This window comes from Pipistrellus hanaki (assembly GCF_964339955.1).
Source record: "Pipistrellus hanaki genome assembly, chromosome: 16".
NCBI classification, from domain to species: domain Eukaryota; kingdom Metazoa; phylum Chordata; class Mammalia; order Chiroptera; family Vespertilionidae; genus Pipistrellus; species Pipistrellus hanaki.
This window is the reverse complement of record NC_140518.1, coordinates 19,281,365-19,307,757: the sequence shown is the minus strand read 5'-3', so window position 1 is coordinate 19,307,757 and position 26,393 is coordinate 19,281,365. Positions and strand designations below refer to the sequence as shown.

Here is a 26,393-nt window from a genome sequence, read left to right as displayed (position 1 = left end):
CTTCCACTTTCTCTGGAGGCTTTCAGAAACGGGACAACTCACATTTTCCCTTCAAGCGTGCAGGCACTCTCCCAAAGCAAAGAGGACTGAGTCCTGTCTTCCCTCGCTGACACAGCCTCCCCCATCCAAACTGCCACACTCAAGGGGTTCCCGTAAGATCCAAGGCACCTGAGACGACACGGGTTAGGTGACAGAGGAGGAAGCCCTGGGCTGGCTGAAGCAGGAGCAGCGGAAAGGGGAGTAACCGGAAGAAACCCGGAGGAGGGAAGTGGGCCAGGTGTCAGGACTCGGAAGGCTCCAGGGTTCAAGCTCGGTGGTCGCCCTGGACCCTGGAATAGGCCTAGGAGGCGGCGGCTAAACCCGGACCTGACTTACGAACCCCTGCACCACACACGGCTGTTCAGCCTCCTCCGGTCCTGCTGGGGCAGCCAGCTGGACACAACGGCTGTGGAACTGCTGCTCCTTCTTCCCTCTCTGGCTGGGGCTCCCAGGCCCGGGGCAGGGAAAATGATGCCACCTTTTCTAGCATTTTTTTTTTTAACTTAATCTGGGTCTGCATAAAGGCTTGTTTGTTTCTTTTTATCTTTTTTTCTTTTTTTTCTTTTTTGCTTGAATGGCACTAGCACAGTTCAGAAGATCTTCCTGCAGCCTCGTAAAACCTGTTTCTCTCCGGTGGGAATTCAGGGCCAGAGGGAAGCACTCCCCTGAGAGAGCCACTCGAAGGAGCCAGTTCCTAGACTGCACAGCGGAGATGTGGGGTTTACTTATTTTTTCAAATCCCCCCGCCCCCACCCCAACCTCGGAAAGCAGTTGCCAAGGCTCCTCTGGAAAATAGGGTTCCATTTCCTCTTCTGATTGGGATCAAATGCCATGTAAAGGCCCGAATGGTCAGCTCTTCACCAAGTCTCTCTGGTCCTCCCCAAAGTCCACAGTCTCCTGGCCTTGAAAGGCAGTCTCCTCACTCGTCTCAGCTAAGAGCCCGCTACAAGACATCCCGGCCCCGCCAGCTCTCTTCCAACTCGCTTTCCAGGCAGGCAGCATTCTAGACCGTGTTCGTCTGCCAACCTACGCCAAGCAAGCCAAGCCAAGGACTCCAACCCCTCCTTAGCCCCTCTCCCCTCTCTGGCCTGCCAACCACCATTCCCCACAGCCTCCAACGGGGATGACATCCAATCTCCAAAGTAACAAACGAGCACACGCCCTCCCCAACTCAGTTATTTCTCAGCTAGATGAGACAGCCATGTGGGTCAGCCCCTCCCCAACTCCCACACACCCCCCCATTCCCCCTGGTGTCCCTCCCCCCCAACCCGCCCCCGAACTGAAGATGCAGCACCAATACCCAGGCTCTCGGGGAGCTTGTGACCCTCGGCACCTTCAGGGGCAGGAAGTGCCCTCCCCGGGGGAGGCGAGGCGGGCCTGCGGGGAACGTGTACCTTGGAAATGAGTTCGTCGTGGTTGGCCAGGTGGGCCCTGCAGTGAATGCAGCTGTAGGTCCGGTGGCAGGAGGGCAGGTAGGCCTGGAAGGTCTTGGATCTTGTCATCTTCACCATTGGCGCCGCTGAGCGAGGGGTGAACTCCGGGGCGGCCCACGAGGCACTCCCACAGGACGGGTCGCAGGGGAAACACCGGAAGACGCAGGTAAAGGCCGTGGTGTGGCGGGGGGTGGGTGTGGGGCGGGCTCCACACGCTGGCGATATCTTCAGAGGAAGGACCCTCAAGCAGAGGTCTCGGGCCGGTGCTCAGCAGCCTGCGGTACCAAGATCAGGGGATACCGTTAGCGGATGGAGCTGGGCTTCCTGCAAAGCAAGTCGAGTCCAACTTGCCACCAGGAGGGCAACGTTTATAGGATGAAATGACCCCCCCTCCCCCCTTCTGCTTCCTGCACGGTGTCAAGATGCGCCAGGAAGGAGAAGAAACCACCGGAGGTCCCAGAACTGCTGCTTCCCTCGAGCTGGAGGTTCGGGCTCTCAGCAGTCCCTCCGCTGACATACAGCAAACCGGCAGGATCCCCATCCCAGGGAGCCCTGCGACAGGGCGGGCGTAAACGTGCCCCCTGTCGCCCCTGGGGGAGGGCTCCGAAGGGCCCCCTCATCCTGAGCGACTAAGACAAATGGCAGGAGGGAAAGGAGACATTCCCTCCAGAGAGTCATCACATCCGCAGCCACATCTGGATTTCTCATCCGTGTCCAACACGTGAACCCCACCTGTGGAGACAGCACCCCCCACACCGCCCTGTGCTAATGGACTAAACGCCTGGGGCACAAAGCATCGAGTTCCCGACCAGCCAGGTCCCTCGTGGCTGGCCAGCTTTTCTGGGAGAAGTTTTTCCCTCTGCCCTCCCTCGCCCAGAAGTAGGGGCTCAGTGTATTAAAAACAAGCAAGCAAGCAAAAAACAACAACTCTGAAGAGAATAAATGAAGCCAGTGAAGTAAACTCCTGCACCTGAGATTCCCAGTGATAGTGAGGAGGTTACCAGAATTCCTCCTCAGCCCTCAAGCTTCCCATTCCTCATCCCCCGGTGCCATCTCTTTATCGGAACCTCAGCTCCTTTGTTCTACTGGGAACCAAGGACGCTGAGACTGTGGGATGGCTCCCAGGGTGTGTCCAAGTCAAGGTCAGAGGGCCCCAAGGTCTCAGCCTCCCTCGGCTGGCTCCAGCTCACGGGCCTGAGGCTTCTGGACCCGCCTAGTCCACGGGCTTCACTATCCGGGGGCGGTGTTCCCACCTGCCTCCCTCCCAGGAGAGCCGGGGTGTTAATTACCACCTGTGTCATGCTTTGAAGATAAAATTATTTAGAGAGACGGGAGAGGAAGATCAACAAAACCAATCTTCCTGGCTGGATTACGCCTGGAATCCATCTGGCTATCTAGAGAATGTCTGCAAATCACAGCTCTTTTTCCTCTAAGCCTCACTGGAATCACATCTACTCCAGGGAGGCTGCCCTCCCTCCCGACCCCAGCAGCCACGGAAGGCACTGCATCCCTGAACTCCACCTTCCTGTGCGGTCAGTCCCGCCCGCCAGCCCGGGGCTGAAGGACAGCAGTGGGCACTACCCTCACCCTCTGTCCCTGTGCACCCGGAGCCAAGCAGGGTCCACACCCATGAGATGTCCAATCGCTGAAGGAATTCCGGCCTGTAGGGGCCCAGTCTTCCCTCTGCACAGTCTCTTTTGAAAGCTGTGCAACCTGGTTAAACTGAACATTATAGAAGTAACCTGAAGAATAGGGAGGCGAGAACTGACTCAGTGCTGGGCAGGAATTCCCACGGCCCTTGGCTCCAGGTCCCATTCACCTCCCCCTGGGCACACCAAAGCCCCTGGGAGTGTCGCAGGGCACTTGGGTTCCTGAAAGCCCTCACACCTCCCCACACTCCTGTCCCGCCCTCAGATAGCACGGGGTTCCCAGGAAAGAGTCCTGTATTCTCAGGGAAGGAACAGAGGAGACAGGAGGGAAGGACCAGGAGGCTTGCTCAGGGCCGGGGCTCCCGGAGGCCGTGCCTTCGCCGCCCGGGGGGAGCGAGGAGAGTAGACAAACACTGAGGGACGGGGAGGAAACAGCGCGGGCTCCTCAGTCTTAGACAAACACTGAGGGCCGAGAGGAAACAAAGGGCCCCGGCCGCCGTCTGGGTTTACAGAGCAGCCACTGGGTCTGTTTTCTTATCCGCGCAGCTGGCTTCTAAATTATGCGTTTCCCCAGAGTAGAATTATTTCTGCTCTCACTTCTCTTCTGCAGGAAACAACAAAAAAAACAAAAAAAAAGTTTGTAGGCAGGGGGTTCTGGTTTTGCTCTGCTTTAAATCTGAATCGCAAAACGTATCCAAACCTACCTTCTGAGCAACAGGCATTTACACGGCCTGTGTTGGACGTGTGTCCCATACAAACACATGCCAGGGCACACACATGCACTGCGCTCCGCAGCTCTGAACTGGAAAAGACAAGAAAGGCCAGCCCTGCAGGCAATGGCCTGGGCCGCCTGCGGCTGGGAGAGGCCGGGAGCCAGGCCGCAGTGCTGTCTGCGCTGCTGCAGGCACTGCCTCCCCCCTCCCAGGAGGCACAGCACTGCAGCGGCTCCTGCCCCCAGAGGGAAGGACAGGAGTCGTGTAGGGCTGTGGCATGAATCGTGTTCAACTGGCCCAGGGCAAACGAGAAGGGATGAGGGGGGGTGAGCGAAAAGCAAGGTGAAGCAGCATCAGGAAAGGCCCTTGTGTCTGAGAGAGAAGAGACCGAGCAAGAGGGAAGACAGCAGATGCCGGTCAGGGGCGGGAAAATAACTGCCCTCTTCCCTCTTACGGGGAGACTTTTAAAGCTTCTTTGAGTTGGTTTGTAGGAAGGAATATAACATAGTTAAGGGGCATGTTGTTGATGTTGTTTTTTAAGGAAGAAATTGAGGGGGTGGGGCTACAGGCTCCATGGAGCTTCCTAACGCCAACCTATTGGTTTCCAGTAATAATCAAATGAGCTCCATAGTCTAAAAACCTCCGGGCACAGGTACAAATGAAACTCCGTTTTAAGGGAAGTGATAATCCGTCACAGTTGGAATAAAAGGAAGATTTGCTACCACCCCCGGCCGGCTCCCGCTGACCAGCACAGAAGGAAAATATGTGGACTGTGTTTATGATTAAAAACAAAGACCTTTGATGCACCACTGAGAGCCACGTGCACAGGAGAGGGAGCTCGGGCTGCAATGGGCTGGTCCGCCTGACGGACAGGCCTGCTCCCCAAGGGGCCCCAACTGCAGCTGGGACTCAACACAGAAGCTGTGCGTGTCCCAGGATGGAGGGAGGGAGAGAGGGATGAAGGTGCGCCTAGGGCGTGGGAGCAAAGCTCTCCTGACACACACCCAGCGCCACAGAAGCTGCGAAGGTGGAACTCACAGGGGAAGTGACACCTCCAACCACAGGCCGGGCAGGTGTGCTGGCGGTTCTGTGGGGCGCCGTGTTGTGTCTGTGGGATGTTTCGGTGGAGGAGAGGCGAAGGCTGCCTGCAGAAGGCGTGGGATCTGGAATCACAAACCCGCTCTGCTCCTTTCCGGCCGAGCGATCTGGGGCAAGTTATTCAACCACTCTGACCTTCGGCTTCCCCCAACGCTAATAATACCAGCCTGCAGAGGGCTGGGAGGATTAAATGAGATGATGTAAGTGCATATTCACAATGCTGGCACACGGCCCCGGCAGGCCCAGGAGCCTCCTGTGCCCTTTATAGCCACTCTCTGCAGTCAGCCAGCACCGTCTATTTTAAAAGCAGACTTGACCATGCCACCACTTTCACAGCCTTCAGACAGGCACTATGGGGCAGTGGTTAAGGCAGGTTCTGGACCCAGACTCAGATATTTCAAATTCCAGTTCTATCACTGACTAGCTGCGCGATCCCCGGACAAGTTACATAATCTCTGTAGACCTCCCTTTCCTCATCGAAGAATAGGAGTATCTGCCTCATAGGACTCGTGTGAGAACTAACGAAGTTAATCCATTAAAGTACCCCGCACAGGTGCCCGGCATGTGGTTAGTATACAATAAATTCTAACGTGTACGGCCGCCGACCACCACCTACCACTGTTTCTTATCCACACACCCATCAACGGCTTCAGATGCATCACCACCTCACACTCTACACTCCACCAACTGGACTGACATTTAAAGGGTCAACCGTGTCCCCGGAACTCCCCTACGCGTTCAGATCTGGCAGCCAAACTCTCTGCGGTCCCTCCTCACACACCACCCCTGCATCTCACTCATGAAAGTTCCACTGATGCCGTTCCCTCAGCCCGACACACCGTTCCCAGCTCTGTTCGCCAGGCCCTTCCTTGTCCATGGAGACTGAGCTCACAAGTCACCTCAGCGGTGGGCCTATTGGCCCCTCCTCTGTGCTCACCTCTAGCTAACACCCCACTGAAAGGGAAATTACCCTTTTCTGCCTGTTTCCTCCACGAGAGCAGAGACCGTGTTTCAGTCGTTTTGTACCCATTGAACTCAGCGGTGCAGAGCACACCGGAGAGACTGTCATGAAGTCCCTCTGCCTCTCATCGGGCTGCTGACTGGACCAGCCCACCCACCCATGGAGGGCAGCAGACATGACTGAGGCCCCTCCCTTTTCCCAAGTAATGAGAAGCAAAGTTACTCTGGGTCTCCAGGCTCCATAAAACCCATAAAGTCCTGTCACTGGCATCTATGCCCATGCCTTGCATTTACAGGACCATATACATAGTGGGAGCTCTTAGAAAGCCCGAGGAAGACTTTCTGCTAGCTTTGAGGATAGGACAGGAGCGTGGGAGCAGGACCAGCAGCCCTGTTCCGTTGGAGTCAATAAACAGGTGATAGCACAGGAAGGGAACAGACCAGCCATTTCTGGAACCGGGAGACAATACCGAGAAGAGAAATAGAAAGGCTGTGGATGGCCTTTATCCCAGGAGAACTGACCTCCCCCCCATTCCTAACGTCACCAGAATCCTGAACCCAGGCCAGGGAGCAGAGAGACCCAGTCTCCCTGGGCTGCCAAGCAGGAGGCGTGGTGGCAGTGGAGTCCAGTGGTGGGTGCAGGATCTAAGGCAGAGGGACCGGGATTCAGTCTTGGTTCCTCTCACTAGCTGCCCCGCCGTTAGGCGAGTTGCCTAAAAGGGAGGAACAACAAACAGTGCCTACCTCGAGGAGGAGACAAAAGAATCAGATGAGATCATGCAAGGGGAGCATTCAGCACACTTGGATGGCTAGTCCTCAATTACCTTGATTAGCTGTCACCGTCCTGGCCAGCAAGCATGAAAAAGCACAGGAACTGCTGATTCACAGGACCCTTCGGAGCAGCGCTCCGTCTCCGAGTTGACTCATGGTGGTGAGAGAGTTAGGACCGAACTTAATCCACTTAAAGGTACACTGTGGTTTAGGTGAGTTTTTGTGGCCTAGCTGGGGATCTGGTATTATTGCTATGTCATTCCAAACAACAGACCACGCCATCGCTTAGTGCAGAGGACAAGGGGCCTCTGCCATCGGCACGGTCTCTACCAATCCCAGGACGGGACCACTGGTGAGAACTTCACTGAAATGCCCCTAGGAAAACTGCCTTGAGCCTTGGCTGGTGTGGCTCAGTTGGTTAGGCATTGTCCCCGCACCATAAGGTTGCTGGTTTGATTCCCAGTCAGGGCACATGCCCGGGGTTGTGGGTTCAATCCCCAATGGGGTGTGCAGGAGGCAGCCAATCAATGTCTTGCTCTCACATGGATGTTTCTCTTTCTATCTCTCCCTCTCCCTTCCCCTCCCTCTAAGAATAAATTTTAAGCAATCTTTAAAAAAAAAAAAAAAAAATACCATCTTTACACTGTTGAGAGAAGGCTGTGGTCATTTAAAACTGCCATGAAGCCGAAGCCAGTTTGGCTCAGTGGTAGAGCATCGGTCTGCGGACTGAAAGGTCCCAGGTTCGATTCCGGGCAAGGGCATGTACATTGGTTGCGGGCACATCCCCGGTAGGGGGTGTGCAAAAGGCAGCTGGTCGATGTTTCTCTCATCAACGTTTCTAGCTCTCTATCTCTCTCCCTTTCTCTCTGTAAAAAAATCAATAAAATATATTAAAAAACAAAACAAAACAAACAAACAAAAAAACCCTGCCATGAAGCTGACATGCAAGTTGCACAGGAAAATCATGTCACTGTGTTTCATGTTTCAGGGTTTCCCATTCTATGGCACTGGAGCCAGGTGGCACTCCAAATCCACCCTGTGGATAATAAACACCAGCCTGTAGATTCAAGAAACCACTCTCTTTCACAAACAAAACCAACCATTCATCCTATCCTGGATACCAGGCCTCGTCTTGGTTTCATGGGGATTATCTGTCAGACGATAATCCCTCCGTGATCTCTAGGATTCCTTCAGCTTTCAAAGTCCTGATTCCACGTTGTAATGACGTCTCTGCCAGCCGAGTCCTGCCCCAGAGCAGAGCATCCGCCCACCAACCTTTGTCCTGCTAAGACCCTGACTTCAACGAGGCCGCGGGACATGCCAGCCGCAGTCTGCTCAGAGATGGCTGCTGGATGTGCCTCTGCAGCATCTGTTCACACAGCAATGCGCTCACCACATGGCCCTTAGGTCAGCGTTCTGCCTGGGAGGCTCCAGGGAGGATGCATCTGTGTGAACATCTGCACAGAGACAAGACAGTGCCCCCAGAAAATCCCGAAACTTGCGTGTAATGTACTAGATAAAAATAGCTGTTGTGATTAGCTGGCTATGAAGAGATCAGGTATCTCTCTGGGTTGTTTCTACAATTTCAATAAAAAAATAATGGGGTGCGCTCCCTCCTGGGAGCACGCCTGTGCCTTTCCTGTCCCCTCCCCTTCCCCCAGGGGAGTTCCCTTTAATCCTTCTCTCCCCCAAGCTCCAAGGACCCTTCTTTTGCCTGTAACTAGGTTCCTGAGCCCATTTTCCTACAGCTCACTTATTCTATCTCTGTGATTTTCTTTTTTTTTTTTTTTTTTTTTTTTTTATTTATTTATTTATTTTTTTTAATAAGTTTTTATTTTTCATATTATTACAAATGTTCCTTCCCCCCCCCCCACCATTGCTCTCCTCCACCAGGTTCCCACCCCACCCTCTGCCCTTTCCCCTCTCCCCATTGTCCTCATCCATAGGTGCACAGTTTATGTTCAGTCTCTTCCCACGCCCCCCTCTCCCCTTTTCCCCAAGAATCGTCAGTTCACTCCCCTTCCATACCTCTGATTCTATTATATTCAACAGTTAATATTGTTCATCAGATTTTTTTAATTTCCTTGGTTTTTAGATTCACTTGTTGATAATTACGTATTTGTTGTTCATAATTTTTATCTTTGTTTACTTTCTCTTCTGAAAGAACCCCCTTCAGCAATTCATATAATTCTGGTTTGGTGGTGATGAACTCCTTTAGCTTTTTTTTATTAGTGAAGCTCTTTATCTGGCCTTCGATTCTGAGTGATAGCTTTGCTGGGTAGCTTATTTTTGGCTGTAGGTTCTTGCTATTCATCACCTTGAATATTTCTTGCCATTCCCTTCTGGCCTGCATGGTTTCTGTTGAGAAGTCAGCTGACAATCGTATAGGTGCTCCTTTATAAGTTACTACCTTCTTTGCTCTTGCTTCTTTTAGTATTCTCTCTTTATCTTTTGCTCTTGGAATTTTAATAATGATGTGTCTCGGTGTGGTCCTCTTTGGATTCCTTTTGTTTGGAGTTCTGTGCGCTTCCTGGACTTGTAAGTCAAATTCTTTCACCAGGTAGGGGAAGTTTTCTGTCACTATTTCTTTCAGTATGTTTTCGATATCTTGCTCTCTCTCATCTTCTGGAACCCCCATAATTCTGATGTTGGTTCGCTTGAAGTTGTCCCAGAGGTTTCTAACATTATCTTCAATTTTCTGGATTCTCTTGCCTTCTAGCTTCTGGGGAGGAGTGTCTTCTGGCTCTTTATGTTCCAAATCTTTGACTTGATTCTTGCGATCTTCCCTTCTGTTTTTAGGACTCTGTAGAATATTTTTTATTTCAGACAATGTATTCTTTATTTCTTGTTGATCCCTTATCATTTCTTGTTGACTCCTTATTAATTCTAGTTGATCTCTTTTCATATCCTCATAGGCCTTATCCATCTTTTCTAGGAAATTCTTGAAAAACCTTATAAGCGTAGATTTGAACTCTATATCCAGACGCTTTTTGTCCTCCATTTCTTTCGTTTGTGATCTATTTTGTTGTCGCATTTCGCAGTTACAGATGGGACGGGGTTTCAGGGTGGAGCCTGCAGCTTTGGCTTCCGTCAGCCCCGCCCTATGCGGGTCCTTCAGTGCTCGCTGCCGGCGCCTCTGAGAGAAAGGTGCCCTCGATTTTCGCCTGCTGCCAAACAGTCTATGCTCTCCCACAATGAGCCCGGTATTGGGGTTCAGTTCAGTTGGAAGTGGAGTTGGAGGTGGCGTTCACAGCAGTCTGGAGCCCCAGTCTCCTTCCCGTCAGGGCAATCCCGCGGCACAGTCAGCCGTCCCTTCTCTGCGCGCTGTGTGCGCGCCTCCGGGACCTCCTTTCTCCGCTACCCCGGGGTTCCGACTTACAGCCCAGCTCCCTATGGCTGAGCCTGAGTCCCCGGGGTCTGGCCCAGAACTGGGGTTCAGAGCAGTTGGGGGCCCAGCACAGTCGGAGTTTTATCTCCTTTCCGCTAGGGAACGCCCGCCAGGCACTCGGCCTCCCTCCTCTCCGGCTCCGTCCTCTCCGCGCGCCGCGTGTCTCCGTACCTTAGGCTTTTACAGCTCCTCCGCGCTTCCTTCTGGTTTTCTCCTTGCTTCTTGTTGTAGGATTTCCAGTCAGTCGACTTTCCTGTAGTTCTGGGTAATGTCCATTTTATATTTTAGTTGTATTTTATTAAAATTGTTGTGTGCGGCTGCGGCTAGTTGCCTACCCGAGCAGCCATCTTGGATTCCTGTCCTGGACTTTTTTATCTCTGTGATTTTCTAAATAAGCCTTCCTATCTAAAAATAATAATAGCCCTAACCGGTGTGGCTCAGTGGATAGAGTGTCGGCTTGCAGACTGAAGGGTCCCAGGTTCGGTTCCGGTCAAGGGCATGGACCTTGGTTGCGGGCACATCCCCAGTGGGAAATGTGCAGGAGGCTTTTCTCTCATCGGTGTTTCTAATTCTCTATCCCTCTCCCTTCCTCTCTGAGGGGAAAAAAAAAATCAATAAAATATATTTTTTAAATAAAAAAATAATAATGTAAAGAGCCTGGCTTACTTGTTTGAAGATAAGTTGGCAAGGACACACAGGATGGCTTCCTTCTCTCTTTTTTTTTTTTTTTTTTTTTTTTATACAATTTATTGATTTTGTACAGAGAGGAAGGGAGAGAGAGAAACATCGATGAGAGAGTCATCGATCAGTTGCCTCTTGCACACCCCCCACTGGGGATGTGCCCGCAACCAAGGTACATCCCTTGACCGGAATCGAACCCGGGTCCCTTCAGTCCCCAAGCCGACGCTCTATCCATTGAGCTAAACCGGTCCCGGCTTCCTTCTCTTTTTTTATACAACTCCTAGTTCCAAAAAGGATTTAAAGAGGCTCACAAAAAAGATAAGCAAGACAATACTATTAAAATAGGTTAAGGAATCAGGGTAGGAGTAATAGAAGAGAAAAGGAGAGTTAGGGTATAAAAGGCATGCTATTAAATTGCTAAACATTTACTGAATTTCAATGGCAAATTTGGCTTTGAACTCCTCAGTAACCAAGGCAGAGAAGAAAACAGCAGTTACACAGTTTATATTTTCTATAAAATCAAAGAATCTTGGTTGTTCAGGACACAGATGTTTCTCAGAGACATCCTATGAGTAGGAGACAATGAGTGACCCCGCGGACAAGCACCCCAAAAGTCCCCACCACGTAAACCCTCTGGCGAGACTGTCCCTCCACGGAAACAGACATCAGAACAAACACCAAAGGGCTCCGATGCAGTAAAACAGACTCTGACAGGGTCACGTCAGGGCAGCCTGAGCGCCGGCTTTCTGATGGTCTGGCTGGGCCCGGCGATGCAGGCGCTCAGAGGAATGGAAGGGCTACAGCGCCTTCTGGCACTGCTCCAGGAATATCATTTATCACAACCAGGCTTTTGAGTAACAAAAATATGGGCAGATCCGGCGTGCCAAGCCCAAACACTGAAACGTTTGAATGCGAACACTATTCAGCTCTCTCATGGGCTGCTTGTCCCTACAACTCTTCCTGGTGGGCCTGCCTCGTGGCGCCCCTCTCACGTCTCCCTGGCTGCTCCTCTTCCATCCTCCTCCTCCTTGGAGGTGCTCTTTCCCCCCACCCCCACCCCTGTGTGAATGACTGTGTTCTCACCCACACCCAAGTCTTCTGAACCTCTGCCTCCCGCTCCTGAAACCCGGGTCCCTTTCCAAAGGATGCCTCTGTCTGGCACCTTGGATGGCACTTCCAACTACACCATCTTTCTCCTTCCCTTTGGCTCCTACCACCTTCACCCCAATCCTATTCCTTCCTCCTGGAAGCCCAGTTGCCCAAACAGAAAACAACCTTGAGTTTCTTCTCTTCCTTCTTTGTCATACTTCATGGGTCCCCTGGACGGCTGGCTCTGCCTCTGAAGGCCACCCTCCCCGGGGCAGTGCTCACTGAGCCAGCCCCGTCCTCTCCCATCCTGAACCGCGGGGAGAGCTTCCTGCCTGGGCTCCCTGACTCAGCGCTTACCTCGCCAGCCCATTCTAGAATTCTGTTTATACCACACAATCTGATCGCACCTCTCTCAGGTTTCCCAGCAGCCTGCAGGACCCAGCCCGACACCTCAGGTGGCACCAAGAACCTGGTGGCTTATCTTCTCGTCACCTTCCCACCTCGCTCCAAACCTGTTTCCCCAGCGAACCAAGCTCCCTCACTGCCTTTTCTCAAGTTGTTTCAGCCTCCTGCAACGCCTGAGCCTAGCTTCTCTGCTGGCCCATGCCTCTCGCCCCTTAACACTAGCTCAAATGAGACGCTAAGCACAGCTGGTGGCCGCCTTCTCCACCTCCCTCCCTCCCCCGGGTCCTTTATCACACTGTTCCTGTGTCTGTCTCCCCACCAGCCTGGGAACTTATTGAAGCCATAAGTCCAGTGTACCCAGCCTGGCCCCAGAGCCATGGTTGGCCCAGGACTCCTACCTAGTGTCCAGCTCACTGGAGATTCTTGGTGTCAACGGAGTAAATGCATGACCCCCCGTGAAACCATGCTGCCCTGTAACACTGACATTTTTTAAATCTCCTTACTTACTTTGCTCCTATGCAAGACATTTAACATATCTAATTCTGGCCCTCGCCGGGTAGCTCAGATGGTTCGAGTGTCTTCCCAAGGCTGTGTATTCTATCCTCGGTCAGGGCACATGCAGGAGGCAACCAATGGATGCATAAATGAGTGAATCAACAAATCAATGTTTCTCTCTCCCTTCCTATCCTTCTCCCTTTCTCTCAAATCCATTAGAAAAATCAATCTAATGCTGGACATGACTGGGACATTCACACACCGTTTATATGCCACGAAGTTCAAAAGGCAGCAAACTCTTGTGACCTCAACTCACCTGGGCTGGCAGGAGTCTAAGACTCCGTGCTGTGTCTCCCATCCACCCACCATACGGACCACTGGTGGCTTCGCTGGCTGTTGTCTGATGGCAGAGGCATTTCCCCTTTCGCCTCCCCTGGCCCTTCACACCATCTTTGCATCACCTGGGTGGCTTCTAGACCCCTAGAAAAACCCTTAAGACTGTCAACACAGGAGCCTTCTTTCTCCTGGGGTGGTCCCCATAAAACCCTGGGGCGGTCTGAGCTACTGCGCTAAATGACCGAGTTAGGGAAAAATGAAGCGTCAGGCTTAGTTCAGGCCAAGAAGGGGGCCACGAAGCTTGCCTCGTTATTCCACGTGTAAAAGAGGGCCAGACCTGCCCTTTTCTTCCAACCCCCGGAGACTGCCTCCCTCAGCAACAGTCCTTTGCTTTGTATCTGGCCATGCTCTGAGATGACAATCCTGGTGAAAACAAAAGAAATACATGTTCTCCATGCTCTGGCACCCAGAGAGACCAGACACAGCTCACCTTGAATTATGATCTGAAACACAGGGGTGGGGAATGCCAGACCAGCGTGGCTCCGTGGCTACACGTCAACCTGTGAAGCAGGAGGCCACAGTTCGATTTCGGGCCAGGGCACATGCCTGGGTTGCAGGGTGTGCAGAAACAGGAGGCAGCTGGTTGATGATTCTCTCTTATCATTGATGTTTCTCTCATTCTCTCCCTTCCTCTCTGAAATAAAAAATATATGTATTTAAAAAGTAATAATTAAAAAACAAAAACAAAACAGGGGTGGGAAATGTCCAGCCCGAGGGCCATATAAGGCCTATAAAAAAAAAGGAGGGGGGGGCTATAAAATCATTTGGCCTGGCCCTGCCAAGGCATCAGGGGTAAGTTAATTGACCAAATATAGCAGGCTAACATATACATATATATTATCATTTTTATTTTTTATTGATTATGGTATCACATAATTGTCCTCATCCCCCCCATTTCCATCCAAACCCCTCCCCACATATGCCCCCACCCCCTATTGTCCATGGCCACTGGCTAGGCCCGTATGCATGCACACAAGTCCTTTGGTTGATCTCTTCCCTTTACTCCCACTCTCCCCTACTTTCCCTCTGAGGTTTGAAAGTCTGATCGCTAGCAGGCTAATTTCTAAATTGATAATTTTGTGACCTGAGAATGATATTGTAAATATCCAAATGGCCCTTGGCAGGCAAAAGGTTTCTCACCCCTGATCTAAGACAACCATTTAGAAGATGCATCAAGAAGACATTGCTGAAAGTAGGGCAAGAGACGTGGCCCACCAAAGCCGGTTTGGCTCAGTGGATAGAGCGTCGGTCTGCGGACTGAAAGGTCCCAGGTTCGATTCCGGGCAAGGGCATGTACATTGGTTGCGGGCACATCCCCGGTAGGGGGTGTGCAAGAGGCAGCTGGTCGATGTTTCTCTCTCATTGACGTTTCTAGCGCTCTCTCTCTCTCTCTCCCTTCCTCTCTGTAAAAAATCAATAAAATATATTAAAAAAAAGAAAAAAAAGAGAGGCGTGGCCCATCTTCAGAGTTCCCCTCCACACCCCGTTAAGTCAGGTCCCCTATTCCACACGCAGAGCGCTTTTCACAGTGGTAGTGTTTTTATTCAAGTCACTATTTGATTGCCATCTGTGTCTCACACACTCCAATATCAACTATTATTTACTAAATAGGCAAATGTCCTTTGGACTATGGGTGCTGTGTGGCCCCCGATTCCTCTTTCACAGATGGAGCCCCAATTAGTTACAACCCATCCATCCCCGATCTGTCAATACAACTTCATTGTTCAGCTGTCAGCATGCCTCTGGCTCTCCCACTTGAATCTCCCAAATCAAATAAATCCAAAACTCTAGACTCTGACATCTGTGGCTGGGCTCCCTTCCCTGCCTCTCCACAACTGGAATTTGGAAATTAAACTTAAAACTCATGAGAAAGAAAGGGCAGAGGCACTTTCCAAAGAAATGCCTGTAGGTCTCAAGTCCCGGCCTTCACCAAGACAAAGAGGGGCATATTTTGTTCTAAGGATTAAGCGGTCACCTAGCCAAAACCGGTTTGGCTCAGTGGATAGAGCATCGGTCTGTGGACTGAAGGGTCCCAGCTTCGATTCAGGTCAAGGGCATGTACCTTGGTTGCGGGCACATCTCCAGCAGGGGCTGTGCAAGAGGCGGCTGATCGGTGATTCTCTCATCGATGTTTCTAACTCTCTATCCCTCTTTCTCTCTGTAAAAAATCCATAAAATATATATTTAAAAAAAAAAAAAAAAAGGTCACCTAGTGTTGCCATATCTTGAAGGAAAGGAAACGGAGTCGGGAGGAAAAGGGGGCGGATTCCTCCTGTTATGGGAACGGCAGGTCGCCCTTAGAAAAATGACAGCCTCTTTTCTCCTCCACGCCTGGCACACCAAGGGGGGGCGTGCCCTGTGCCAACACAGCCTTTCCCTAGCGTTGCTGATGGGTCAGCCTTCCTACTAGACTGTGAGCCGTGGCTGGCCGGAGGCCAGGACCGGTTAATCACCCCTCACCCCAGCCCAAAGTCTGGCCGGCTGGCTGGCAGCGAGAGCTGCAAAAGGCCTTGGTGGAAGGAGGTGGGAGTGTGGGGAGGAGGCGGGCGGAGTCACCCGAGGCTCTGCAGCAACCAGTCAGTTAGCCTCCAGGACGATTTCTTCATTTCCTACTGTGGGTCCGGGAGGGGGCCCTGGGTGTGTATTTTCTGGGTTAATCCTCACAACCACCCGGGGAGGCAGGCCTTATGGAAGGTGACCCGCTGGAAAGTACCAGAACCAGCATTTGAATCCTGGGCCCCCCCCCCCCCTCCCAGCCCTCATGGATTCTTCAGCTTAGACCAGCCAGAGCCAGGCCTGGATGTGTGCCTCCCAGGTTCCTGAGCCCCTTAGGGCACTAAGCAGGGTATCTCCCAGAGGGAGAGTCGAAATCAAGTAATTATAACGCGAGACAACGATGTTAAGTTCTCTCTAAAACATTTTCAGACTCCCAGGGTTGGCGCAATGCTACAACTTTTAATTACAGAAACCCGAGAAAACAAACGAGGGTAGGGAATAACCTGAACCAGAAGGTGAATCAAGAGATTAGGCCACAAGAAAAGCTCGTTTTCGGTATCTTCCTGCTAATGGGCTGTTTGGCTTGGAGGCTGCAGTCATGTGTGGGGCACGTCTGGCCTCAAACCCTGAAGGAAACAAGTTCAGAATCACAGAAGCAAAACAGACCAGAAGCAGCCCTACTGGTGTTTACGCAGTACGTGTTTATGCCATTAAAGCAGTAAATACTGGGAGAGAATTCATTGCTACCTGGTGGTCCATTGGGTAGTGGATCCATTTTGGGAGGGATCCTTTCAACAGACAGGGACTGGAGTGGTACAAGAATGGCTGACACGCACAGGAGTCATACATACAAACAAAAGAAGGGGAAGTGAGAAAGCAGGCCGAAGGTCAGAGATATTAATTAGGCGGCTGGTTTCTGCCAGGAAGAGCGACTGCCTTAGAGATTTCCAGACCTCAGGCACGTGTGGGATGGCTGCACTGGAGAAACCTGGGAGCGATTTCTTTGGATTGTTAAACGCCTGCTTTTGTTAAGAGTCCTCATCCTGACCATTCTGACAGGATCCACCTTCGGGTGGGGCTGGGAATTCTCCATGGCGGCCAGGATGGAAGAGCCCTGAGGGAAGCCCAGGTATTACCTGTGTCAGCCAGCCACTGTTCACAGGCTGCACGCTCAGGAGTGCCACTGTGAACGGAAGCCGCGGGTCACCTCCTCGGAGTTGTTCTAAACGGTGGCAATATCCCAGCAGCCTCCTTTCCACAGCTCCTGTGCCTGCGGAGCACGCCCCGCCCGCTGCCTCTTCTGATCACACCTCTGTGGCTCTGCGCCCACTGCAGTGTTCCTACAAGTGGAAGTCCTCTTTATCCTTCACCGCCTGGTCTTCAGCCTGCCTCCCCTTTTCTCTGCATCTCTGTGATGAATTTAAAGTCTACCTGGTTTTGTGCTCTATCGTTACTAATACATCTGCCTTAATTGCCCTTGGGTACAGAGGCCGTGTTTAACTCATCCTTATCTCCCCAAGGTCTTCTATCTGCTCAATGATTATCGCCCGGCAAAATAAAACAAAACCCAAGGTTGAGTTTCAGCCCCAGGCCAGAGGTTCTCTCCTCTCATTCAAAATAGAAATCGGGCAGGACGCCTTCCAAGTCTGCGCCCTCTGGCCCCAGGTCCTCCCAACCAGAGCACCATGGGAAAAGAAAACAAAATTAGTGTTTCCTATAACTAAATTTAGCATCAGATCAAATGAAGGCACTTTTTCAGTCCAAACGCAGCCACGGCTGGCACCCACAAGACTCTGTCTGAGGCTCGGGGGGCGCCCACTGGCCACCTGAACATCAAGCTTTCCTTCCTGGAGATCAACAAACAGAGCTCCAGACACCAGAGGGTGTCTTCCCTCTGAGCTGGCAATCGAGTTTCAGATCTGGACACACCACATTCTCCAGACCTCCGGGGAGGCTGGCGGCCCTGTAGCTCAGGAGACGGGCGAGCACGCGATGTTGCTGACTCAACCAGGAAATGGGAATGTGGGTGGCACAGTGGCACCTCCGTGGCAGAATGCTCCTCTGCCCTATCAGAAAGGGGCAGGCTTTGCCTGGCGTTGAGACATTCTGGGCTATTAGGGTTTCAGTCAGGAGCTGGTGTTTTTCCAGAATGTACAGGAGTAGGAAGAGCCCCGGGCCTAGTAAACAAAAGGCATAGTTTATAGTCTGTGCTCTGCCCTAATTAGCTCTGTGTCTTAAGTAAGCCCTTTTCCCAGTTTGAGCCTCAGCGTTTATATCTCTACAACGTAATACATAAAATAGGTGTTAATGCCCAATCCAGTACATACCTAACTAATAAAAAGTTATAAGTCATTAACTTGAAGTTAAAGAAAATAAAAACTACAAGTTTCACATCAGAAAAAGTTAGGATGCAGGGCCCTATGATTACCAAATTCAAGCACAAATTTGGCTTTGTGCTTCCTGGCAGCCAAAGCAAAAAGAGAAACGTGATCAGCTGTAAATTTACAACTGTCTAAAGAAAAATCATAACAGTTCCTGGGACGAGACAAAGCTTTTCAGAGAACTTGATTCTGAAAGTAATTTCTCCATTAACTTTTTTTTATTTAAAAAATTTTTTTTAAATAAATTTTATTGATTTTTTTACAGAGAGGAAGGGAGAGGGAGTTAGAAACATCGATCAGCTGCCTCCTGCACACCCCCCACTGGGGATGTGCTCGCAACCCTTGACCAGAATCGAACCTGGGACCCTTCAGTCTGCAGGCCAACGATCTATCCATTGAGCCAAACCGGTTTCGGCTCCATTAACTTTTTATAGTTGCAGCTTAAGTTATCAACAATATAAGCCCTTATAAGAAATGGAGTATCATGGTATATACAGCTACTTCAGACAGTGTCCCTCCAAAAAAACAAAGAGCAGGACACCTCAATGAGGTGAAAACAAGGGTGGAGGGGGAATCAATGGCCCCAGTAAACAGCTTTCAGTTGCCCCACCTTAATCCAAGGATAAAAGGAGAACAAGTAAGACACTTCCTTCCAAAAACTTCTATGAAAGTTACTTCTTCCATATGGGTATTTATTTACAGTGATGCATTTCTAAATTCCGTTCCAGTTCTGAAAGATCCAAGTGACCCTTTGTCTTCACTTACCCGTTAAGACGTTTACGGATGAAAAAGGGGTTCTCCGAAAAGTAACCTCACGGGGTGACCTCATCTTTCATTCCTAACAGTTCTTGGTGGGCCGTCACACCTCCGACAGATGACATTTTTAGTAAAAGGTTTGCGTTTGCCTTAAACAAACCCTGTCCCCATTGTTGAGCATCTAGGTCAACATACCTTTGAAATAACCACCCTCAAGAGGGCACATAATCTTGTTAACTGCCCTGTAATCCAATCCCAGCCTTGCTTTCTCGCACCTTCAAGCAATCTTCCTTAGATTGGCTCAAATAACCTCTTAGGTTGATGCGTTCTTATGTGGATAATTTAGTAGTTTTTACCTCTTACTGCCCATTCTCAAATCAATGTTTTGGGAATCCCTGCCAGTCAGAGAGGGAGACTATACCCATTAACATCAGTGTGTTCACGAATAGCTAAGGCCAAGTGCTCAGGCTCAGCATCTGGTTTCCATGCATTCTCTCATTTAATCCTCCCCTCAAGTGTGACAGCAACTATTACTAGTCCCATTTTACAAATAAGGGACAGAGATTTAGAGAAGTTTAGCAAATTGCCCAAGATCACAGTGATAATTATTCAGATTTTTCTGGTTCCAAAGCCCAGGCTTCTTTTTTTTTTTTTTTTTTTTTAATATATTTTATTGATTTTATACAGAGAGGAAGGGAGAGAGATAGAGAGTCAGAAACATCGATGAGAGAGTCATCGATCAGCTGCCTCTTGCACACCCCCCACTGGGGATATGCCCGCAACCAAGGTACATGCCCTTAACCGGAATCGAACCCGGGACTCTTCAGTCCCCAAGCCGAAGCTCTATCCATTGAGCCAAACCGGTCCCGGCAAAGCCCAGGCTTCTTAACCCCTACTTACCATGCCTCCTAGCATTAATGAAATGTGATTACTGGTCAAAATGCTGGTGTTGTCTCATCTCTTCTTCTCTTGAAAATAAAGTACTATTTCCTACTCTTGGAGACTTAGCCTTGGCTCTTACGTCATTCATTCATTCATTCATTCACTCCAACAACATAGAAAGTTTAGCCAGTGCTACTCCACACCAGGCACTGTCAGCAGTGAGCAAGGCAGAGAAGCTATGGGGCTTCCAATGTGGCCCTCCAGTAGACAAGGCATTTCCAGATGGTGCTAAAGGTCTTTGGGGGAAAATTAAGTAAAGGGGCTTAAGAAAGGCTGAAGGGCAGGGAGGAGAGGAGCTGTTCTAGATAACTGGTCAGGACAGGGCTCTCTGAGACCCAAGGGAGAGGAGCCAATCCTGCGGAAATGTGGAGAAAAGGCATTCTGGAAGAGGAACTGCCAGGAGGAAAAGCCCGGTTTGACAAAAACAAACCATCTGCAGCTGGGTCCCGGGGAAGCGGAGAGGATCAGGTGAGGGCTGGTAGGAGATAAGGAAGAAGTTAGGGAAGAGAGGAGGGCCTCAGAAAGCAGTTGGATTATGATTGAAAAATGGTAAACAGGGGAGGAGCATAATCCAATTTACTTTTACCTCCCCACCTCCCAAGGTCACATTCACTGCTCCCAAGTGAAATTCAGGTAAGTTTGGTTCTTTAGGATGGAAGTCAAGTGCCATCACCTTTTATTTTGTTAAGGATAATATCACTGAAAACTATCAACTCTAACAAAACTATACTGTTAGCCTGCAGGCCCTGGCTTTCCATCATGGAAGGCGCAAGTTCAAAAAAATATTCTTCTTTTTCCAGAGCTTAATATTCACTTCATGCTAAGAATGTACTTTTCTTTTTTCTTTTTCTTTTTTAAATATATTTTATTGATTTTTTACAGAGAGGAAGGGAGAGAGATAGAGAGCTAGAAAGTTCAATGAGAGAAACATCGACCAGCTGCCTCTTGCACACTCCCTACCGGGGATGTGCCCGCAACCAATGTACATGCCCCTGACCGGAATCGAACCTGGGACCTTTCAGTCCGCAGACCGACGCTCTACCGCTGAGCCAAACCGGCTTCGGCAAGAATGCAGTTTTCAGAGCATCCAGTGCTTTGGTCCACAGATCCTCGCAAAGTGACAAGATCATGCAGAAAGGAAATTCATCCTGATCCTCCATTTGAACGGCCCCTGAACACCTCTGCCCTCTGCTTTTCCTCGCCGGGGATGTCCTACCCATGGCCACCCTTTGCTGCTTTCCTTTCCCACTGGCTCAAAGCAGCCTCAGTGTGGCCTGCTTGACCAAAACGGAGCATCATTAATGTCAACAATCCTACAGTTAGTAGCCCCATATAAGGCATACCTTTGGCAGGAAGGACCGCAGTTGAATCTACATTTGGATAATGTAGAGTCCTTTTTGAAGCTAAACGGCAGCTTTAAGTCAAGGAAATTGCTTTTACCAACATGTTTGGAGCTAAGAGGGAAACACCCAACATGTGAATGCATCAGGTCTGTGTATGTTTGTGCTCCAAGGCAGAGATAGAGGTAACAGCATTAGAAACTGGAGGACTAACAAATCCACATGCAGACAGGAGTGCGAGCTGTCACCACAGGAAAGGACCAGGACCAAGGAAGGCAAGGAGGTGGGAACTGTGCCTCTTATGAACAACTGCCGACAGACAAGCCTGGGTCACTACCCCCGCCCCCACCTCCAAACAAAACAAAGCCCTCAGCCTGCCCTTCCCCCAGGCCACAGAGCCTGGAAGACCCAGACATTCAACAAAATCAGGCCGTTTGTTACCATTCCAGGCACAATGACTGTGTTGATAGATAATTCAAAAACCATTAAAAATCATTAAGACAGTGATGATTTTAACACAATGTGTAAATAGGGTAGCTAAGTCCTCCGAACTGTTCCTGATCCCAACCCCAGGCATCTAAAAACACTCAGCGGCACAGAACAGAGAACAGCAGCCCTCCAATGGGGTGGGGTGGGGCTGGAAGGGAAGGGGTGTCTATCTCTTCTCTTACCGCCAAGTTTCATGGCAGCTGAAAGCAAACAACGCTACAGGCTACTGACACAGGCAGAGGAGAGACTAAGGTTTGCACAGCGTGGGTCACATTTCTGAGCCAGGCGTTTGCACACTTCATACCTAAGTTAATGCCTTTCATTGTTCACTGCCCCCAGTCCCACGAGGTCAGAGTTCCTTATCAACCACCTGCATCGAAATCTCCTGGCCCACTTATTAAAAATGTGCCCCGCTGAGAATAAACACCACCAGAGTGGACTGACAAGCTGCCTTTTTAAACATGGCCAAGGTCATCTTTATGCACATCAAGTTTAAGGATCTCCGCCCTAGAGCCATGTTTCTGAAACTATGGGGGCCTAGAGCTATTTGGTCAAGAAATCAAATTAATGGTCATGACCAGCAGTTTGTTTTTTTGTGTGTGTTTGTGTGTGTCTGTGTGTGTGTGTGTGTGGTTTGTTTTTGTTTGTTTTAATTATAAGTAGAGCATACTGCAGATAGTAAGGGCAATTGTCTCATAGCTCTGGGATGTAGTGATGTGAAATGTATTCCTTACTGTGGATCCCAAAGTTTGAAAACCCCGCTCCTAGAAGGAAAAGTTTTCTTGTGTGTACGGCGTTTAATTTTCTATTTTCCACCGCTAACTCCAAGCCTTACTTTTGTGCAAGTGCAAGTTATCAATCAAGGCAGATCCCATAAATGCTGTTATCAAACCTTAAACTGACGAGGCCAAACCGAACCGGAGTGGGATGAGCCCAAGGCCCCTTTCCACTCCAACCCGGCACCCTGATCACGGAGCCGGGGACAAGGGACAGTGTCTACGGGAAGTTTGCGCAACTCGGGCTGGACCTGTCCTTGATAAGAACCAAACTTGTAGCCACTCACATCACCATGCAGGAGAATCAACATGGTCCTCACCAGGGCAAGACGCAGCCTCAGCCTCCGCGTGAAGTGCAGCTAAGGCAATGAGGGGCAGCTAAGGCAATGAGGGGCGCGATGGGCAGGAGTCCCAGTCAGGTTCAGCCCACATCTGCAAGTTCTGTGGCCGTGATTAGGCCAAAGGAAAGCCAGAGAGAAGGTTGAATCCAATCCTACTGATCACAAGGTCAAGTTCTCAAAATCAAGAGCACTTACATCAAACATGTGAGGTCAAGTCCCACCCCAGCCAGTGACATGTTTATCTTGGGAAAGTCGCTTAACTTCTTCTCAACCCCCACCCCCACCCCAGGTTCCTTGCACCACGGATGCCCCGAGAGCAAGTGGGGTACAGGGTAGCAGTTCCTCTTTCTGCCCAGGGAGCCCCATCGTGCATGTTATCTTGCTGGATCTGAAGAGAAGAAAAAGGGAGGCCAGGTAAGGAACGAGGAGGAGTAGCTAGCTGTCTTGTTAGCTTTCAGACTCACGGAGCAAGGACTCGCTTCCAAGAGCCTTAAGTGTCCACAAGTGCAAACCCAACAGCAGGCCAGAAAGCAGCCCCCTCCCCCGCCAGCAGAGCCCTGAAGCACTTCCACGTGCCATTCACAGCAGCCCGTGCAGAGCCCAGGAAAACAGGACGCTCGCTCCCTCGCCTTTAGAAACAATTGTAAACTGAGAGGGAAGTCGGAGGTGGCAGGCTCCTGGGCTGGGTCCAAAAGAACAGGTGGTTCCCCCAACCCCCAACCGGAGAAAAGCCACCACTTGGGTGAAGACACCCAGGAGAGGTCAGCGGCCACGGAGGGTGAACTTAAAAGCAGGGGGCTCCTGGGCGGTAGTCGCCGTAGAGGCCCTTCCATTCTCTCGGGCAGGAGCGAACTCGCGCCCACCCCCTTTGGCGAGGGCTCTGGGGAGGCGCCGGGAAGCGGCCGAGCAGGAACTGGGCTGCGGTCACCTCGGCTCGGGGCCGGCCGAGCGCTCGCTCGCTCCCTCCCGGGAGTTTTGAAGCGGCCATTCTCCCAAAGGCGGGGTCCCCGAGGACGGCGCTCCCAACACCCACAGTCTCCAGCAGGCAGTCTGCAGCTTCACCCGGGACAGAAATGCCCAAAGCCCCCGCCCTGGCCCCCGCGAAGTCCGAACCCACGGGACTTACGCTGAGAAAGAAGCAGCGATCGGCTCTCCGGGTCCCCTCGGCCCAATCGCCGCCCCAGACATGCCCAGCTCGCCGAACACGGTCTGGACCCGGACCCCAGGACCCCGCGCCGCCCCGGCGCCCGCCGCGGGCCCGCCAGTGTTTGTAAACAAACCGGTCACGTGGCCCGGCAGCCAGCTCCCCGCCCCCTGCGCCCGCGGCCCCCGCGGAGACCCCGCGCCCGAGTCCGACCCGGCCGTGCGGGGCAGAGGGCGCCGCGCTCCGCCAGACGGCGCCCCGGAGGGGCCGCGGGGCCGGTGCCCGGCGCTGGGTGCCCGGCGCTCCCGCTGTCAGCGCGCCCCGTGCCCACGCGCGCTCGGCCTGCGCCGCGCTCCCGACGCGCTTACCCGGCTGCAAGCTGCACCGTCCGGCCCGCGCCGGGCTCGGCTCCGCGGGGATGCGCCGCAGCGAAGGACCGCCCGGCCGGATCCCGGGCTCCGGGCGCTCTCTTAAAGCCACAGTCTCCGCCACTGCCGCCGCCGCCGCCACTCTGCATCCCTCCGGGTCGGGGCTGGGGGCTGCCCTATGACGGACGCGCCCCCGCGCCTATCCCCTCAGCTCGGCACATAGCAACACGCCGCGGGTTGGCTCGGCGCGGCCGCAGCCACCCACCCCGAGCCAATCAGGAAAGGACGGAACTCCGCCCCCCGCTTCCCCTGCCTCCCACCCCCCACCCCGCTGCCCTGGCGGGGCTTGGGTGCGGGGAGGGTTGTGATGCGCGGGTCGGGCCCCGGGAGGCCCAGGCCAGCTGTACTCGGCTCCCCGGGGCGACTAGCCGGAGGAACGGAGAGAAAGGGTGATGAGAATGGGAGGGCTCTCAGTGCCTGGGAGGAGGAGATCTTTTATTTGGGTTTGGGATTTGTCCCCAGGTCAAAACTGGGATTCCCAGAACCTGCGGGAGGGAGAAGGGAGATTTTATGGTGCTTCTGCTTAGAGGTCCAAAGATGGGAACTCTCCTTACACCTTAGCCATCCCTGACCCAGAGCCCAGGGTAACTGAGGAGGCCCCTCAGATCCCGGGGCTGCTGAATAAGAGAGTGCCAACCAGGCCCTACTCAGAAGCAAGCCATTTCGGTGAGCTCAAAGTAGGAAAGAGCCTTTAGGGAAATTGGTTGGCGCTCATATATCCGCCTACTGCTGCTGGTTTTCCCAGACTTTTAGAAAGAGACCGGGATGGTAACCCCGGGAGAGTGGGTGGGTCAGTGACCAGAGGGGAGGAGCCCACATTCTGGGTCAGTGGGGTGGTGCTTTTCAAGGAACAGAAGGTTAAAAAATAAGTCCAGGGCAGTCAGGAAATTCTGGGAGGCACCAGGTGGGTGGAGCGGGGCAGTCTCCCAGCAGGAAAACAGGTCAGTTTGGAAAAGAATGCTGGCAGGGGTCAGGGGAAGAGAGCGGCCCAGCCTTTTCGCTTGGCCACTGAGGCTCCTGCAATTCCCCGGAGACCGGAAATGAGAATGGGGGGTGGGTCCCCTCCCTGGTGGTTCAAACTTCACCCCTAACTCCACCCAGCTGGGCTTAAAATAATTTGATTCAGTTAATATGCGTTGCATTCAAGTTGTATTCAGTTAATATATAAGTTGCATGGTTGGGTGTGAACCCAGTCCTAGTGCTAGTAAATAAGTAAAGACAACAAAGATACCTTAAATACATCAGTATTGTACATGTTTATCAGTCTCAAATGTGCGCTGTCAGTAAAAGCAGGAGCACTATGTCACTATTCACAATGGACAAAATTTGAAAGTCTTAGAAAATAAAGGCTTTTGAGATAAGAAAAAATCTCAAAAAAGAAGGGCTTAACACTTAATCTAAGAAAGTGTGATGGATTCTTTGGATTATCGAAAGTTTGATTTCTAGCCTTTGGGCCACCTCTTGTGGGCCTTGGTTTTTCTGAGTATAAAAGGCAGAATGAAATCGGATGATCTCTAAAGTTCCCTCTGGCTCCAAAATTCTAAGTAGGGCCAGAAAGTCAAACCTATTACAATGTTTCCAAAATATTCTCCTAGTGAATATCAGCGTTGACAGATTCCCACTCCCTAACAGTAGATATTACATTAGTTTAACACCCTAGGATATTGGTATGTTATGTAACAAGATTGGTGGCTACTGTTTCTGTTTAAATAAAAGATAATGTTAGCTAAAGAGGACAAGCCTGGTTGAGAGAGAGAGAGCTGAGGACCCCTGCAGGCCTGCTGTGGGTATTGCAGGGGACTGTGGGATCAGGAGACAATTGAACTAGCCAGCCAGCCAACACAAAATATTTAAGAAGCCTGATAATGTCCCCTCCCAGGCAAAAGAGTCAAACATCCTGAGTTGTTAAGTGAGAGTAAAACAAAGTAGCAAAAGTTTTTTCTCTTCCTCTGAAAACAAGCACCTCTAATTGCCCCTCAGCACACATTTACTCAGGGCCCGTTAAGTGCAGAATTTCCTGCTTGACCTGGCGGATAGTACACATCTGAATAATCTACTGAGAGGAGAGAGGCTGAGGCTAATGGAGAGTGGGTGAGAACAGGCAGATATTTACCCTAGAAGCCAGAAAGGAGATGAAAAGCCCTGGCTGGTGTGGCTCAATTGGTTGGACTGTTGTTCCACAC

At 51.3% G+C, this 26,393-nt stretch overlaps 1 protein-coding gene across 5 annotated transcripts in view; it reads right to left on the bottom strand.

Moving 5' to 3' along the window:
- The window catches only part of YPEL2 (yippee like 2), a 65,178-nt gene extending 40,751 nt beyond the window's left edge, over positions 1-24,427 (bottom strand). The window contains exons 1-2 of one of the 5 annotated variants that reach the window (XM_084861758.1): positions 24,151-24,427; positions 1,434-1,747 (exon numbers count right to left, since the gene is read on the bottom strand). In XM_084861758.1, the coding sequence (XP_084717884.1) occupies positions 1,434-1,550 (117 nt within the window). In that variant the 5' untranslated portion in view covers positions 1,551-1,747; positions 24,151-24,427. Of the gene's footprint in view, positions 1-1,433; positions 1,748-6,716; positions 7,227-12,007; positions 12,340-22,617; positions 22,646-23,764; positions 23,985-24,150 lie in introns of those variants that run through there. The other 4 variants (XM_084861759.1, XM_084861761.1, XM_084861760.1 and 1 more) reach the window with 4 other exon arrangements.
- Between the last annotated feature and the right edge of the window lie 1,966 nt (positions 24,428-26,393).